Source organism: Trachypithecus francoisi, unplaced genomic scaffold (assembly GCF_009764315.1).
Source record: "Trachypithecus francoisi isolate TF-2019V2 unplaced genomic scaffold, Tfra_2.0 Lachesis_group2, whole genome shotgun sequence".
NCBI classification, from domain to species: domain Eukaryota; kingdom Metazoa; phylum Chordata; class Mammalia; order Primates; family Cercopithecidae; genus Trachypithecus; species Trachypithecus francoisi.
The window spans coordinates 101785557-101802003 of NW_022681465.1; the positions used below are offsets into that span (position 1 = coordinate 101785557).

General features: G+C 38.6%; 1 protein-coding gene across 9 annotated transcripts in view; it reads left to right on the forward strand.

Moving 5' to 3' along the window:
• Positions 1–15773, forward strand: part of BDP1 (B double prime 1, subunit of RNA polymerase III transcription initiation factor IIIB) — a 122880-nt gene extending 107107 nt beyond the window's left edge. For 5 of the 9 annotated variants that reach the window (XM_033179822.1, XM_033179825.1, XM_033179826.1 and 2 more), the window contains 4 exons: positions 4195–4234; positions 7262–7517; positions 9928–10174; positions 12737–15773. In XM_033179822.1, the coding sequence (XP_033035713.1) occupies positions 4195–4234; positions 7262–7517; positions 9928–10174; positions 12737–12868 (675 nt within the window). In that variant the 3' untranslated portion in view covers positions 12869–15773. Of the gene's footprint in view, positions 1–4194; positions 4235–7261; positions 7518–9927; positions 10175–10425; positions 10638–12736 lie in introns of those variants that run through there. The other 4 variants (XR_004429858.1, XR_004429857.1, XR_004429859.1 and 1 more) reach the window with 4 other exon arrangements.
• Positions 15774–16447: the final 674 nt, after the last annotated feature.

Consider the following 16447-nt stretch of genomic DNA (forward strand, 5'->3'; position numbering starts at 1 on the left):
TCTTTGTTGTTGTTTTCTCATGCAGAACTTTTGAATTAACTTTTTATATGAACATTTCCAGACATATTAAAAGATAGACTGGGTATAGTATGTCCCCATGTGCCAGTCTTCCAGTTTTAATAATTTATCAGCATTCCATGCAGACATTATTTTGTTTTGTTTTAAAAATATCCTTAATGACATGGACGAAAGACCATAGTACTTTACTAAGTACAAAACTAGGTCATCAGACTATGATATGCCATTTAAAAAATGATAGTTATCCAGTGGTGTGAATATGTAAGAAAAGTATAATGTCCATTGGGGTTATTTGTGATTTTTATTTTCTAAACGTTGTTTTTAGCATTTTAATCCTGAGTTCTAGTTTGATTGCACTGTGGTCTGAGAGACAGTTTGTTATAATTTCTGTTCTTTTACATTTGCTGAGGAGTGCTTTACTTCCAACTATGTGGTCAATTTTGGAATAAGTGTGACGTGCTGAGAAGAATGTATATTCTGTTGATTTGGGGTGGAGAGTTCTATAGATGGCTATTAGGTCCGCTTAGTGCAGAGCTGAGTTCAATTCCTGGATATCCTTGTTAACTTTCTGTCTCATTGATCTGTCTAATGTTGACAGTGGGGTGTTAAAGTCTCCCATTATTATTGTGTGGGAGTCTAAGTCTTTTTGTAGGTTTCTAAGGACTTGCTTTATGAATCTGGGTGCTCCTGTATTGGGTGCATATATATTTAGGATAGTTAGCTCTTGTTGTATTGATCCTTTTACCATCATGTAATGGCCTTCTTTGTCTCTTCTGATCTTTGTTGGTTTAAAGTCTGTTTTATCAGAGACTAGGATTGGAACTCCTGCCTTTTCTTCTTTTCCATTTGCTTGGTAGATCTTCCTCTATCCCTTTGTTTTGAGCCTATGTGTGTCTCTGCACATGAGATAGGTCTCCTGAATACAGCACACTGATGAATCTTGACTCTTTATCCAGTTTGCCAGTCTGTGTCTTTTAATTGGAGCATTTAGCCCATTTACATTTAAGGTTAATATTATTATGTGTGAATTTGATCCTGTCATTATGATGTTAGCTGGTTATTTTGCCCATTAGTTGATGCAGTTTCTTCCTAGCATCGATGGGCTTTACAGTTTGGCATGTTTTTGCAGTGGCTGGTATCAGTTGTTTCTTTCCATGTTTAGTGCTTCCTTCAGGAGCTCTTGTAGGGCAGGCCTGGTGGTAACAGAATCTCTCAGCATTTGCTTGTCCATAAAGGATTTTATTTCTCCTTCACTTATGAAGTTTAGTTTGAGTGGATATGAAATTCTGGGTTGAAAATTCATTTCTTTAAGAATGTTGAATATTGGCCTCCACTCTCTTCTGGCTTGTAGAGTTTCTGCCGAGAGATCTGCTGTTAGTCTGATGGGTTTCCCTTTGTGGGTAACCCGACCTTTCTCTGGCTGACCTTAACATTTTTTCCTGCATTTCAACTTTGGTGAATCTGACAATTATGTGTCTTGGAGTTGCTCTTCTCGAGGAGTATCTTTGTGGCGTTCTCTGTATTTCCTGAATTTGAATGTTGGCCTGCCTTGCTAGATTGGGGAAGTTCTCCTGGATAATATCCTGAAGAGTGTTTTCTAACTTGGTTTCATTCTCCCTGTCACTTTCAGGTACACCAATCAGATGTAGATTTGGTCTTTTCACATAGTCCCATATTTCTTGGAGGCTTTCTTCATTTCTTTTTACTCTCTTTTCTCTAAACTTCTCTTCTCGCATTTTAACAATTTTTTTAAAACTGCTTTTACCAGTTAAGTACCCTTTATTCGAAATGCTTAGGAAGTGTTTCAAGTTTCAGATTTTTTTGAATTTTGGAATAATTGCATTATACTTACAGTTGTATTATACCTAACAGTTCCGCATCCCAAACCTGAAAAGCCAAAATCTGCAGTCTTCAATGAGCATTTCCTTTGAGTGTCATGTCAGCACTCAAAAAGTTTGGAATTTTGGAGCATTTCGGATTTTCAGCTTTGGGATGCTCAGCCTGTACAAAATTGTAGGATACACATACACTGTATTCAGATAGAAAACATTTTTTATTTTCTGTAATCAGATTTATCAGTCTTTTTGTGTATGGCTTCTGGAGATTATGTTATGCATTGGAAGTCCTTTGAGACTTCAAACAAATGTCCTAGTTAATGTTAATAATACTGATTTGTTGAGAATTTGATTTGGTGTAAGGAATAGGGCCAAGTTAATTTTCCTCATATGACTTTTACCATTTACTGAATAATTCATCTTGTTTCCACTGATAGGAAATTCCATTTTAATCAGTAAGACAATAAATCTTCATGTTTGTTTGGATATATTCCTAAAACTTACTTTTCTTTTATGTTGATTCATCTATTCGTTCTGGGGCCAGTGTCATCATACTGTTTGCATTTTTGTAGTTTTCTTTATTCTTTTTTTTTTTTTTTTTTTTTGAGGCGGAGTTCCGCTCTGTCGCCCAGGCTGGAGTGCAGTGGCCGGATCTCAGCTCACTGCAAGCTCCGCCTCCCAGGTTTACGCCATTCTCCTGCCTCAGCCTCCCGAGTAGCTGGGACTACAGGCGCCCGCCACCTCGCCCGGCTAGTTTTTGTATTTTTTTTTTTAGTAGAGACGGGGTTTCACCGTGTTCGCCAGGATGGTCTCGATCTCCTGACCTCGTGATCCGCCCGTCTCGGCCTCCCAAAGTGCTGGGATTACAGGCTTGAGCCACCGCGCCCGGCCTCTTTTTTTTTTTTTTGAGACAGAGTTTAGCTCTTGTTGCCCAGGCTGGAGTACAATGGCATGATCTCAGCTCACTGCAACCTCCATCTCCCAGATTCAAGTGATTCTCCTGCCTCAGCCTCCTGAGTAGCTGGGATTACAGGCATGCACCACCACGCCCAGCTAATTTTGTATTTTTAGTAGAGACAGGGTTTCTTCATGTTGGTCAGGCTGGTCTCGAACTCCTGACCTCAGGTGATCCACCTGCCTTGGTCTCCAAAAGTGCTGGGATATTACAAGCATGAGCCACCGAGCCTGGCTGAATTTTTGTAGCTTTATGATGCACTTTGGTATCTTATAGGGATAGTATCTCTCCCAAACCCATATAATTTTTTTCTTTTCTCAAGTTTCTCCTCATTACTTATATGTTCTCAAATTAATATGAATTTTAGAATTAACTTGTTTAGCTCTTTAAGAAAGACTTCTATTCATATTTGTATTTGAATCATAGTAACAGATTAATTTAGGGAAAATTAACAGCACAATTATAATATTGAATCTTCCTATTCAAAAACATGGTATGTCTTTCCATTTGTTTAAGTCTTGTTTTGTGTCTTTCTAATTTATGTTAAACTCTTCTTCATATAAATCTTACACATTTCTTATAGGTTACCCCTATGAGTTTTATCTTTTCTGTTGCTATTATCGTTAAATTCTTTTCTGTTTAGAAAGCTTACTGAGTTCCCTCATCATATGCAGTAGTTTTTCAGTTGGTTCTCTTGGGTTTTGTAGGTAAACAGACCTGTCATCTGCAAATATAATTTGAATTCTTCTACTTTTTATAGTTCTAATTTTTTTTGTAATTATAGTAGCTAATATAACTAAAAAGTAATATTAAAAAGTGGTCCCAATAGTGCACATCTTTTTTTTTTTTTTTTCCGATTTTAATTAGAAGAACTTCCATGTTTATTATGTGGGATGCTAGCTTTTAGATTGCAATAGTTATGTTTTATAGTGTTAAGAAAATGTCTATTCCATTTTATAAGTTTTTTTCAAGAGTGAATATTATTGGGTACCTTTTCTGTAAATATAGATGATTTTTCTCCTCAGATCTATTGGTTTGTATTAGATTTCATAATGTCAGATCATCTTTGCATTCCTGAAACAAGCTCTACTTGATTGTGATGTAGTAGTCTTTTGATGTGCTGCTTGTACTATTTCTTTGATACTTTTGCACTGATATTGAAACTGATTATAAAAGGCATTTAGCAGCTTTCTCTCTTCCAGTGGGCTCTGGAACACTTTCAAATAGTAGCAATATTTTTGCCATAAATGTTTAGTAGACTTCCTGTAAGAGCTTTTTGGGAGATAATATGGTTTCTTTACTCAAAGAAAAAAAGGAAATAATTTTAACTTCAGTTTTACTTTACAAGTAGATTTCTAAATTTTTTTGTAAATGTTTTTAAAACAGGTGCACTCAAAGGAATTAACAAATGCTTTTGAAGAAACAGGTGAGACATATTTTAACATGATTGCATTTTGCTAAATACTCCTGATTATTTGGGATATATCTTGTTCAAATATGAGATTGAAACTGAGTATTACTTTTCTCTAAGAGTAATACTTGTATTATCAGCACTTCTTTCCTGCAAAGGCCTTGGATTTGGCAGTTTGGTAGGCAAAAGAAGCTCTTTTCATCCTGTCATCAGTTGAAGACTATGTGGCTACAAGTATTTTCTATATAAGCTCAATAACTACATTTTAGGAGTTAGCTAAGTGTAATGGCTTTCCCCACCCCCCCACCCCGAAACAAGATCTCACTCTGTCACCCAGGCTGGAGTGCAGTGACACAATCACAGCTCACTGCAGCCTCCACCTCTCAGGCTCAAGCAATCCTCCCACCTCAGCTCCTAACTAGCTGGGACTACAGGCATGTGCCACTATGCCCAGCAAATTTTTTTTTATTTTTATTTTTTTTGAGATGGAGTCTTGCTCTGTCGCCCAGGCTGGAGTGCAGTGGCACGATCTCGGCTCACTGTAACCTCCACCTCCCGGGTTCATGCAATTCTCCTGCCTCAGCCTCCCTAGTAGCTGGGACTACAGGCGCCCCCACCACACCAGGCTAATTTTTTGTATTTTTAGTAGAGACAGGGTGTCACCATGTTAGCCATGATGGTCTCAATCTCCTGACCTCGTGATCTGCCCGCCTCGGAATTTTTGTATTTTTTGTAGAGACAGAGTTTCGCCATGTTGCCCAGCCTGGTCTTGAATGTACTTTTGTAGAGATAGGGTTTTACCATGTTGCCCATGCTGGTCTTGAACTCCTGGCCTCAAGCAGTCTGCCTGCCCCAGCCTCCCAGAGTGCTGGGATCATAAGCATTAGCCACCCCCCGTGGCCTATAATGGCATTCATAATAGGTTCTTTACCCGGAAAATTAGTTTTGTTCTCGAGATCTTTTCAGGCTTAAGCCACCTACGGAAGCTGAAATGATCTTAGAGTCTTCTATTTTTATAGGAATCTAAAATTTCTGTGGGGCATTAAACCACTTAGGGTCTATTTCCCTCATGACTAAAGGCGCCAGTCACATTTATCTTGTGTTTTGTACAACTCTTTATTTTTCATTTCTTTTATGACATCATTTCTCTTTTCTCTCAAACTTAGGCTTATCATTCATACATATAGCCACTGCTTTACCATGACAATGGCACTCAGGAATAAAAATGTTGCTGATGGCATCTTACAAGAGTTAGAGTTATAAGATAGAAGGGTTTGATAACCTATGATGGTTCTGGTTCTTTAAAAACACTTAATAATGGGTCAGGCGCAGGGGCTCATGCCTGTAATCCCAGCACTTTGGGAGGCCGAGGTGGGTGGATAACCTGAGGTCAGGAGTTCAAGACCAGCCTGGCCAACATGGCGAAACCCCATCTCTACTAAAAATACAAAAAGTTAGCCAGGCGTGGTGGTGGGCGTCTGTAATCCTAGCTACTTGGGAGGCTGAGGCAGGAAATTGCTTGAACCTGGGAGACGGAGGTTGCAGCGAGCCAAGATCATGCCACTGCACTCCAGCCTGGGTGACAGAGCAAAACTCTGTCTCAAAAAACAAAAAATACTTGACTGAGTGTGGTGGCTCACTCCTGTAATCCCAGCACTTTGGGAGGCCGAGGCAGGTGGATGATCTGAGGTCAGGAGTTGGAGACCAGCCTGACCAACATGGCGAAACCTCCTCTCTGCTAAGAATGCAAAAATTAGCTGGGCATGGTGGCAGGCACCTGTAATCCCAGCTCCTCGGCAGGCTGAGGCAGGAGAATCACTTGAACCTGGGAGGCAGAGGTTACGGTGAGCTGAGATTACGCCATTGCACTCCAGCCTGGGTGACAAGAGCGAAACTCTGTCTCAAAAACAAAACAAAACAAAAAACCCCACACATTTAATGGGCCGAGCACAGTGACTCACACCTGTAATCCCAGCACTTTAGGAGGCCAAGGTAAGTGGGTCACTTGAGGTCAGGAGTTTGGGAGCAGCCTGGACAACATGGTGAAACACTGTCTCTACTAAAAATACAAACATTAGTTAGACGTGGTGGTGCATGCCTGTAATCCCAGCTACTCGGGAGGCTAAGGCGAGAGAATTGCTTGAACCCGGGAGGCAGAGGTTGCAGTGAACCGAGATCACGCCACTGCACTCCAGCCTGGGTGACAGAGCAAGACTCTGTTTCAAAAAAACAAAAACAAAAAAACTCTTATAATGTTAATACAGTCTTAGACTTAATTGTCTCAACTTTGACTGTGAAACTGTGATATGGTTACAGTTTACAGCCTCTAGAGATGTTCTAAGATTGCTCCCATCCATCTGCTCTCCAATAAAAGCATTAAGCAAACTACAATACAGTGAAGTGTTAGTGAATTTGTTATATGCTCTCTTTAATTAGGTTGTTTCTTTTAGCAGGTATACTTATCAACTTCATTCTCTCTTCACAGAGTTAAAGCGCTCTCTTTGAGAACAAGGCCTTAGCTATACTAAGGGAAAACAGGTTTTTTATTGAGTAAGAAAGCTTTAGTTATTTTGTCCTAATCCTTGGCTACTTTGGTTTTGTCTGCTGTTTAGTTAAGGAAAGAGAATTCTTTAGCTAAACTTGAGTATTTGAGAGTCTGTAGGTTTTACTTTTCAGGAGACCACAGGTACTTGAGTTACCACCTATATTTTGGATTGGTTTGGTTTCTAAATTTTAACAAACCTTAGATTTTTTAGAAAGTAATCACTCCCGTTGTGATTGCTCAAGAAATATTTCTGGGAAAAGATTTTCTAGGCCAAAATATATTGATATAACTATTTTGTTTCTGAGTGCAGAAGCTGTTAGCATACCTTTTAACCAATTATAATAATAATCCAGATAACTCCACTAATGATAATTTAGCTTACTCTTATTAGGGTAGGTTTATATAGAATACCATGGGGTTTTTTGGTCAGATTTTGGGATTACATGGAATGTATTAACATCAATATCCTTGCTTTCCATTTGCTCTTTTTTTTGAAGGGGAGTCTCACAAAGGACAAAATATTTTTCCTACCTCGGGAAGCACACTGACAACTCCAGAACCTCAAAGACAGCAAGTTGAACCAGCTTTTCAGAGTAGAGGATCTAGATCTCCTGATGCATGCATAGACAAGAATGTGCCTCAGTTACCTCAGGATGAAATGATTGTGTCTGATAAGGAAGAAAGAACTGATGCTGCTCCTAAGTCTGAGCAAATGGATAGCAGAACATCATCTTCTAAAGCCCCACTATCCAGGTACCATGAAAACATATTTAATAAGTGTTGTGCTCTCTGTCTTAATAAATATAACCTATACAGAACAGATATATATATATATATATATATATATATATATATCAAGATTAGATCCAGTACTAAGGATGGTGTTTAATAAACATATTCCTCCATCAGTAATATAAAGGAAGAAGTTTCAGCCAAGGAAATACAGTAATACTGCAGATACACATTTTGTACAATAAGAGCTTAAATTTAAGTGCTGAAACTTTGTTTTAGATAGAAAATCTTTAGAATGTTTTATACACTTATTTTTTTAGATTGTTCATGGTTATTTTGATCATTACATATTCATTACATTACATATTCTACCATGTGCAGTAGCTACTAATGCACATATATATGGATGCTGACATCAGACGTTGTTTTATTGAAGTCTCAAATAATGTGTCAGTTTTCTCCCTTGTGACAAACCAGAGAGGTAAACTATGGTTTTCTCTCCATAAGAATAAGTGTTGAAATTTAAGCAAATGGCCGGGCGCGGTGGCTCAAGCCTGTAATCCCAGCACTTTGGGAGGCCGAGACGGGCGGATCACGAGGTCAGGAGATCGAGACCATCCTGGCTAACATGGTGAAACCCCGTCTCTACTAAAAAATACAAAAAAAACTAGCCGGGCGAGATGGCGGGCGCCTGTAGTCCCAGCTACTCGGGAGGCTGAGGCAGGAGAATGGCGTAAACCCGGGAGGCGGGGCTTGCAGTGAGCTGAGATCCGGTCACTGTACTCCAGCCTGGGCGACAGAGCGAGACTGCATCTCAAAAAAAAAAAAAAAAGAAATTTAAGCAAAAGCCAACTTCTCTCACATTTTTCTCATATTCTAGAAGCAATGGTTATCAATAATTATTGGCTGGTCAGCAGCATCCGGAAGATAACGTGGTGTTGCTGAATTGAAGGAGGTGGGGGAACATGCACTACTCTCCACTAAGGGGAAGGGTTGGGGGAAAGGACACATGTAGCTTAAAAGACATACTTAATAGATCTATTGTTTTTGTTATCTAAATTATTGAAAATAAAGCTCAGTGGTATCTCTTCTGGCCTTAGAGATGCGCTGAAAATAGAATGAGGCCCAGGTACAGTGGCACATGCCTGTAATCCCAGCTACCCAGGAGGCTGAGGCCGGAGTTTGAGATTGCAGTGAGCTATGATTGTGCCTGCGAATAGCCACTGCACTCCAGCCTGGGCAACATAGCCAGACCAGTCTCTGAAAAAAGAAAAAAAAGGCTGGGTGTGGTGGCTTATGCCTGTAATCCCAGCACTTTGGGAGGCTGAGGTGGGCGGATCACCTGAGGTTGGGAGTTCCAGACCAGCCTAACCAACATGGAGAAGCCCCATCTCTACTAAAAATACAAAATTAGCTGGGCATGGTGGCACAAACCTGTAATTCCTGCTACTCGGGAGGCTGAGGCAGGAGAATCGCTTGAACCTGGGAGGTGGAGGTTGTGGTGAGCCGAGATTGCGCCATTGTACTCCAGCCTGGGTAACGAGCGAAACTCCGTCTCAAGAAAACAAAAAGAAAGAAAAAATAAATAAAACGAGGGAACCATCATGAGAGCTGGGATTAAAACAGGTTGAGAAGCAGTGTTCTAGAACAGAAGTCAGCATTTTTTGTAAAATGGCATTTGTACATATTTTAGGCTTTGTGAGCCATATGGTCTCTGTTAACAGCTATTCAACTCTGCAATTACAGCACAAAAGCAACCACAGACCATATGTAAATAGATGAACATAGCTGTGTTCCAGTAAAACGTACTCACAGAATTGGGTCGGGGACTGCATATGGCCTGTAGAGCATACTATGCTGACCACTGTTCCACAGCTTTGCTACTCAAAGTGTAGTCCTGACAACAGCAGTATGGACATCATTTGAGAACACTTGGTAAATGCAGAACTCAGGTCATGCCCACTACCAACTGTGCGAATCTTCTTTTTAATTAGATCACCAAGTGATTTGAATGGCAGAGATGTTCTAGAGACCAGGGTCCTGCTAATTTTGTGCAAGCTGTTCTTGAGTTCCTAGCCTTAAGCAGTCCTCCCACCTTAGCCTTGCGAAGCAGAAGCAGTTATTAAGGATGTGTCTTGGCCGGGCGCAGTGGCTCACGCCTGTAATCCCAGCACTTTGAGAGGCTGAGGTGGGCAGATCACGAGGTCAGGAGTTCGAGACCAGCATGACCAACATGGTGAAACTCCGTCTCTACTACAGCTACTTGGGAGGCTGAGGCAGGAGAATATCTTGGACCCGGGAGGTGGAGGTTGCAGTGAGTCGAGATCGTGTCACTGCACTCCAGCCTGGGTGACAGAGTGAGACTCAAAAAAAAAAAAAAGGAATGTGTCTTCCTGGATATTCTTGAATATCTTTACATTTGTATTTCTAGACCTGGCAGAAGACCCCTGGGATTTTTATCTTTAATATGTTCAAAGAATAGTTTGGAGTCTGACGAACCTATGCAGGTCCATAGTAAGAAACGCCTAAAACCTCTTATACCTGCATTAAGACAGAAATTGAAAAGATCTAATCCATTCAATGAAAGCCAGAAAAAAAATCAAGATTCCTCTGATCCGCTTCCATCTCCAAGTGTTATTAATACTCAATCTAAGAATATTAGCAGCTCAGCAACTCAGGTATGTGATAACTACTGTATTTTATTGTTTGTATGAGATGGGTTGGATATGAGATTCGACTAGGGAAAACATAGTAATTTATTTTTATTTGATGTCAGAAATTATTTTAGGGCAACTCCCATCCTTCTCTCCATCGTGTTCCTCCGTAATGGAAGAAGAAAAGGTGTTGAGTCAGGAAGTTACAGTTAGGTTAGTACAGAGCGGTTGAACTAACCATAAATGGACACTTAATAGCCATTCCTTTAATCTAGAGACCCTTCTGACTTGTGGAAGCAAAAGGAAGCAGTGCTGACACCCACAAGAATTTAAGGAACTGTAAAACTAGAATTTGTTCACATGTTTCATTTCTATGTCTCCTGAAGCTATCCAATGGCAAGTATTGGGATGGAAAAATCTGTAAACCTGTATCAAAGACTTTGTAAAAATATTGGGGTGACTTAAGATCTCAACAAAGAAAAGGCTGGTGAGCATCTGTTGAATAGCATGAGCCTTTGAAAGGGGTGCTTTTGTAAAGAATATCTTTAAACTTTTTAAAACATTTTGTATTATTTGTTAGAATTATTTTCTGAGATCATAGATTTTATCAGTCTTGCTTATCATGGCCAAAGTTGTGAGTTTTTTTGTTGTTGTTTTGTTTTGAGACAGAGTCTCACTCACTCTGTCACCCAGGCTGTAGTGCAGTGGCGTGATCTTGGCTCACTGCAACCTGCGTCTCCCGGGTTCAAGTGATTCTCCTGTCTCAGCCTCTCAAGTAGCTGAGATTACAGATGCATGCCACAACACCCAGCTAAGTTTTGTATCTTTAGTAGAGACGGGATTTCGCCATGTTGGCCAGGCTGGTCTCAAATGCCTGACCTCAAGCCATCTGCCCGCCTCGTCCTTCCAAAGTGTTGGAATTACAGGCATGAGCCACTGCGCCTGGCCTGTAGTAGTTCTTACTATATTCAGGGAAAAAGGCCCTTTGTGATAAAGACTGCAATTTTTTTTTTCTCTGTATGTCATTTGTCTTTTGATTTTGTGTATGGTGGTTTTTGCCAAGCAGACATTTTTTATTTCTATTTAGATTAATTTGTCAATGTTTTATAGCTTTCTGCTTTCAGGTAGTTTAAAAGGTACTCTTCCCAGCTGGGTGCAGTGGCTCACGCCTGTAATCCCAGCACTTTGGGAGGCCAAGGCGGGCGGATCACCTGAAGTGAGGAGTTCGAAACCAGCCTGGCCAACATGGCAAAACTCTGTCTCTATCAAAAATACAAAATTTAGTCAGGCATAGTGGCATGCGCCTGTAGTCCCAGCTACTCGGGAAGCTGAGCTAAGAGAATTGCTTGAACCCAGGAGTTGGAGGTTGCAGTGAGCTGAAATCATCCCATTGCACTCCAGCCTGGCTTTGTCTTGAAATAAATAAATAAATAAAAAGATACCCTTCCCCACCTACCTCCGTCCAGAATTATAAAAGTGTTTTTCCATGGCATTTTTTACAGTAGAGTTTTTAAAAAAATACTTTTATATTTAAATCTTTTCATCCATCTAGAATTTCTTTTGGTAAGCTATAGGTCTGACTTTTTTCCCCCTGAGATGGTTATATAGTTGTCCAACATCATTTATTTAATAATACAATAACTGTTTCTGATATAGCACTTTTATCAGATGCTAAGTTTCTATATATATTGGGGTTATTTCTAGTCTTCTGTTTCATTGATAAATCTGTCATTCCCGTGCCAATACCATGCTGTCTTAATTTGTTTATAGATTTGTAAGTATGCTAATTTCTGATAAGGTATCTTTGATATGTTATCTTTAGGTGCTGTTTTGTTTCATGGGTCTATTTTTTTTTTTTTTTTTAATGTGACAGAGTCTCACTCTGTCGCCCAGGCTGTAGTGCAGTGGCCAGATCTCAGCTCACTGCAAGCTCCGCCTCCTGGGTTTATGCCATTCTCCTGCCTCAGCCTCCCAAGTAGCTGGGGCTACAGGCACCCGCCACCTTGCCTGGCTAGTTTTTTGTATTTTTTAGTAGAGACGGGGTTTCACCATGTTAGCCAGGATGGTCTCGATCTCCTGACCTCGTGATCTGCCCGTCTTGGCCTCCCAAAGTGCTGGGATTACAGGCTTGAGCCACCGCGCCCGGCCGGGTCTGTCTATTCTTATGCAACTAATTGAAGTATTTTTACTTTAATAATTTAGTGACAGATTTAACTGTATTTTTCTTTATTAAAATTGTTCATGGAAATTAGGATGAAGTAATGGACTATGGGTACACTATGATTTACCTAATTATATCTAGTGTGGTATATTTAGTTGCTTCCAATTTTATTATTATAACTAATGCTACAAAGGTTATCTTAGTCATAAAACTCTTAACTACATTTAGGATTATTTACTCAATGTAACAGCATAGAAATGAAATTTTTGGGTCAGTGATTGTCAACATATTTAAAGCTCAGTATTTATTGCCACATTGCTTTCCAAACAGATCATATCAATTTAGACTGCTATACACAAACACACACACATATATATGTAAATGTATTACAGTTTTATTTTACTTTATTTTTATTACCTTTTTAGGTTTCTTGTGATCAGCCCTTACTGAAAGAAGGACATAAAAGTGCCCAAAAGCAGGCCCTTCAAGGGGAGCCAACCACAGTCTCTGAATATTTCTTCAATGATATCTTCATTGAAGTGGATGAAACAGAATAAAACAGTCTTTTGTCTTTTTCTTTTTTAAATTAGGTCTAGGATTTCCAGAGTCAATTACATCAACAAAACAGTATTTAGAGCAAAATATCACTGTCTATTTTTCTTTAGGTTGATTTTGAATATTTAATAAGCTTGATTTGAAGCTTTTATAATCAGTGGAAAACATTTCTGAGGTTCCTCTCATTCTGATTGATTCAGCGTTTTGCAAATAGGAAGCAATTAAGACTGCTTTCTCAGACAGATGTTGTTTACATTTTGACTCTTCCTGTGCTAAGCACACATGGACATTTGGGAATGTTGTGGATATATGTCTCTCTATGAATTGCAGTGCAGATAGATTTGGGGGTTAATTGTATCGTATTTAACATTTAGCTTCTTTTGTGAAGATTTTTCATTTTTAGGGGGAGACGATGAAGGATGAAGCCTTTTCCGTTGCTTCTATGTACAGTCATGTATCGCATAATAATGTTTAAGTCAACGATGGACCACATATATGACATTGGTCCCATATAATTAAAATGGAGATAAAAAATTCCTATCAACTAGTGACATTATAGCCATCATAACACAGTACGTTGCTTTTTTATGTTTAGAGACACAAATACTACTATTGTGTTACAACTGCCTACAGTGTTCAGCATAGTAACACATTGTAGAGGTTTGTAGCCTAGGATCTCTAAGATATACCACATAGCCTCGGTCTGTAGGGTGTGTCGCAGTCTGTACCATCTCAGTGTTTGTAAGTACACTCTGTGTTGTTCCACACAAGATCACCTAACAAGGCATTTCTTAGAACATACAGTTAAGGGACACGTGACTATATGTGAAAACAAATTGTCAAACTTCACTTTAGTATGGTAAATGTTAAAGAACTTTTCTATTATCAGCTGTTTGTCTGACTAAAAAAATACATATTTTTCTAGTTCATGGTGATGTAACATTAGTCCTCATTGAAAAACTAGTATTTAAACATAATTATTTATAAAGATGACACATCAAAGAGCTTATTTATTTTTAAATTTTTTATTTAAAAGGATATTCAGTTTTAGCTATTTTCACCCCTCAGATTGTAGATAAGGAAGGCATTAACAAATTTATGTTTGTCTCCTTTTTCTCTTTAATTTTAAAGATATTTGAAATGCTATAACTAAAAATGTTTGGTGTATATGTTTTGAATACCTTTGTTCCCTCAGTTTAGTATATTGACTTTGTACTGTGAATTTTTCTGTTTTTCTTCTTTCTTGGATAATCTCAGGATTTTCATGAGGTAGGGGGAACTCAACTTTGTTTATTAGACAAAATTTCTATACAAAGTTCAGTCTCCTTGATACACACACAGACATATATTAGTTTTTAAAAAGCCAACTTCTTCATAGTTTTTTCTGGATTCTCAAGGAACACTTAGATCTTTAAGCGTGGAACATAATAGTGATGTTAAAAACAGAGAAAATAAGACTTTATAAACTTAATGATTATCATCAATATGAATTTAAGATTTGTTTTAATTTCAAGATTTAATGATTTACATATGTAATTCTATTACCTACCCAAGCAGATCTGTAGTAGTTCTAATTAGACTTCTCAAACAGCAAATTTATCCTGATTTTATTTGAAAAGCCTCTTGGAATGATAATATAGTAGCTCAGGAATTGGAAACTTTCTGCAAACTATTTTGGGTTTGCAGGCCAGATGGTCTCTGTGGCAGCTACTCAGCTCTGCAATTTCAGTGTGAAAGAAGCCATAGACAGTACTTGAATGAAGGACTGTGGCTGGATTGGCCTTTTAGTTTGACCCCTGCATTAGGCCCCAAATTTTCTTACCCTGAGGTGCTGATATCTGTATGTATGAGTTATTTGTCACTAAAGTTATGAGTTGTGCCTAAAAGTTAAAACTGTTGATTGTATTATATAATGATCAGTATTTCAATTGGGAAGATATTTTAGAGTCTAGATAATTATGTTTATATATTGAAAAAATGGTGGCCAGTTTTTAAGTTCCTTAATAGAAGAGAATTATGTCTCAGCAGGTATAACAGTAATGCTAATTTATTGAAACTACTGCTGTTAGAGCACTTCTTATTCATTGTCTTTTAGTAAAATTTATGGCATAACATTTTGTCAGAGAGGAGGCTATATAATTTGGAGTGGAAATTGTAAGTAGGCATTTATTTCATGATTGATATGTCACAGAAATTATGGTAGTAAATCACATTGCTATTTTAATACCCTGTTTAGGTAAGTTTTTAAAACTCATATTCTGAAAAGATTTCATTCTCTTAGTGTTAGTTTGGGAGTTAGATTGCCATGATTAAACTATTACTTATCCTTGTGTAATATAATTTTTAACCTTAACATCTATCTCTTTTTAATCTATAATCTAGTTTTATGGAAGATGGAATTTCTTACTATATAAAGAATACAAAGACTCATTGTATTAGAGAATCAAGTCAGCCAGCTAAATTATCCTACTGTTATATCCTTAAACCTGATTTTGGAAAAGAGAAAGTTAATCAATGTATTTACCTTACATGGTGGAAAGAACTATGTTAGGTCTGATTCATGTAAAGAAGATGTTGCAAAGAATTTATTTCACAAATCTTAAAGGAGATGTGAGTAAAAGTTTTTATCTTTTCTTGACTTTTTCTCCTGAACACTTATGTCTTAGCAAGTGGTCAGCATGAGGGTTTGAACACCTAATTGTTGGTAAATGGTTGAGGCATGACAAAAATACTAATATCCACTGTTTATCATCATGTTATTTGAAACAAAAGTGACCATGTATACTATCTTGCTTGAAGAAGTCTTTGACAGAAAGAGCAATATCATGTCATTTATAAATTTTCTTGTTCTAAAGAAAGCAGTTGTATATATATAAATTATGTAAATAAAAGTTATTTTATACCATTTCTGTTGTGTCTTTTTAAGATGACTAAATAAAGAATTGGCTGGGTATCATGGCTTACACCTGTAATCCCAGCACTTTGGGAGGCCGAGGTAGGAGGATCACTTGAGCCCAGGAGTTCAAGACCAGCCTGGGCAACATAATGAGACCTCATCTCTACAAAAAAATTAAAAATCAGCCAACTGTGGTGGGGTGTGCTTTTGGTCCCAGTTACTCAGGAGGCTGGCATGAGAAGATTGCTTGAGCCCAGGAGGAGGTTGAGGCTGCAGTGAGCTGTGATTGCCCCATCACACTCCAGCCTAGATGACAGAAGACGAGCCTGTCTTCGTGGGGAGGAGAAAAGTTTTTGACAGGTGTGCGTATCCTTAATTTCAAAGCTGTAGGAGTCTGCAATGTGATTGTCCTAATAGTATTTGGAAGAGACTTCACACAGCATCTCTGTTTGCTACAGCATCGCATCCTGAATCTGCTGGAGAGTCCTGTCGTACATTGGGTTTCACTAACAATCGGCAGTGTTATGGGTTACCCAGGAAATCAGCTGGGGTGGTATTCCCAAATATATTTTATCTCAAATTCAAAGGGCCTCTTCGAACATTGTTGCTTCTGTCGTCATCATGGCCAGTGCAAGGTGCAGAATCTTGTCTCCCTCTCCCTACTGCCTTTGTTTAAGAGACGGGG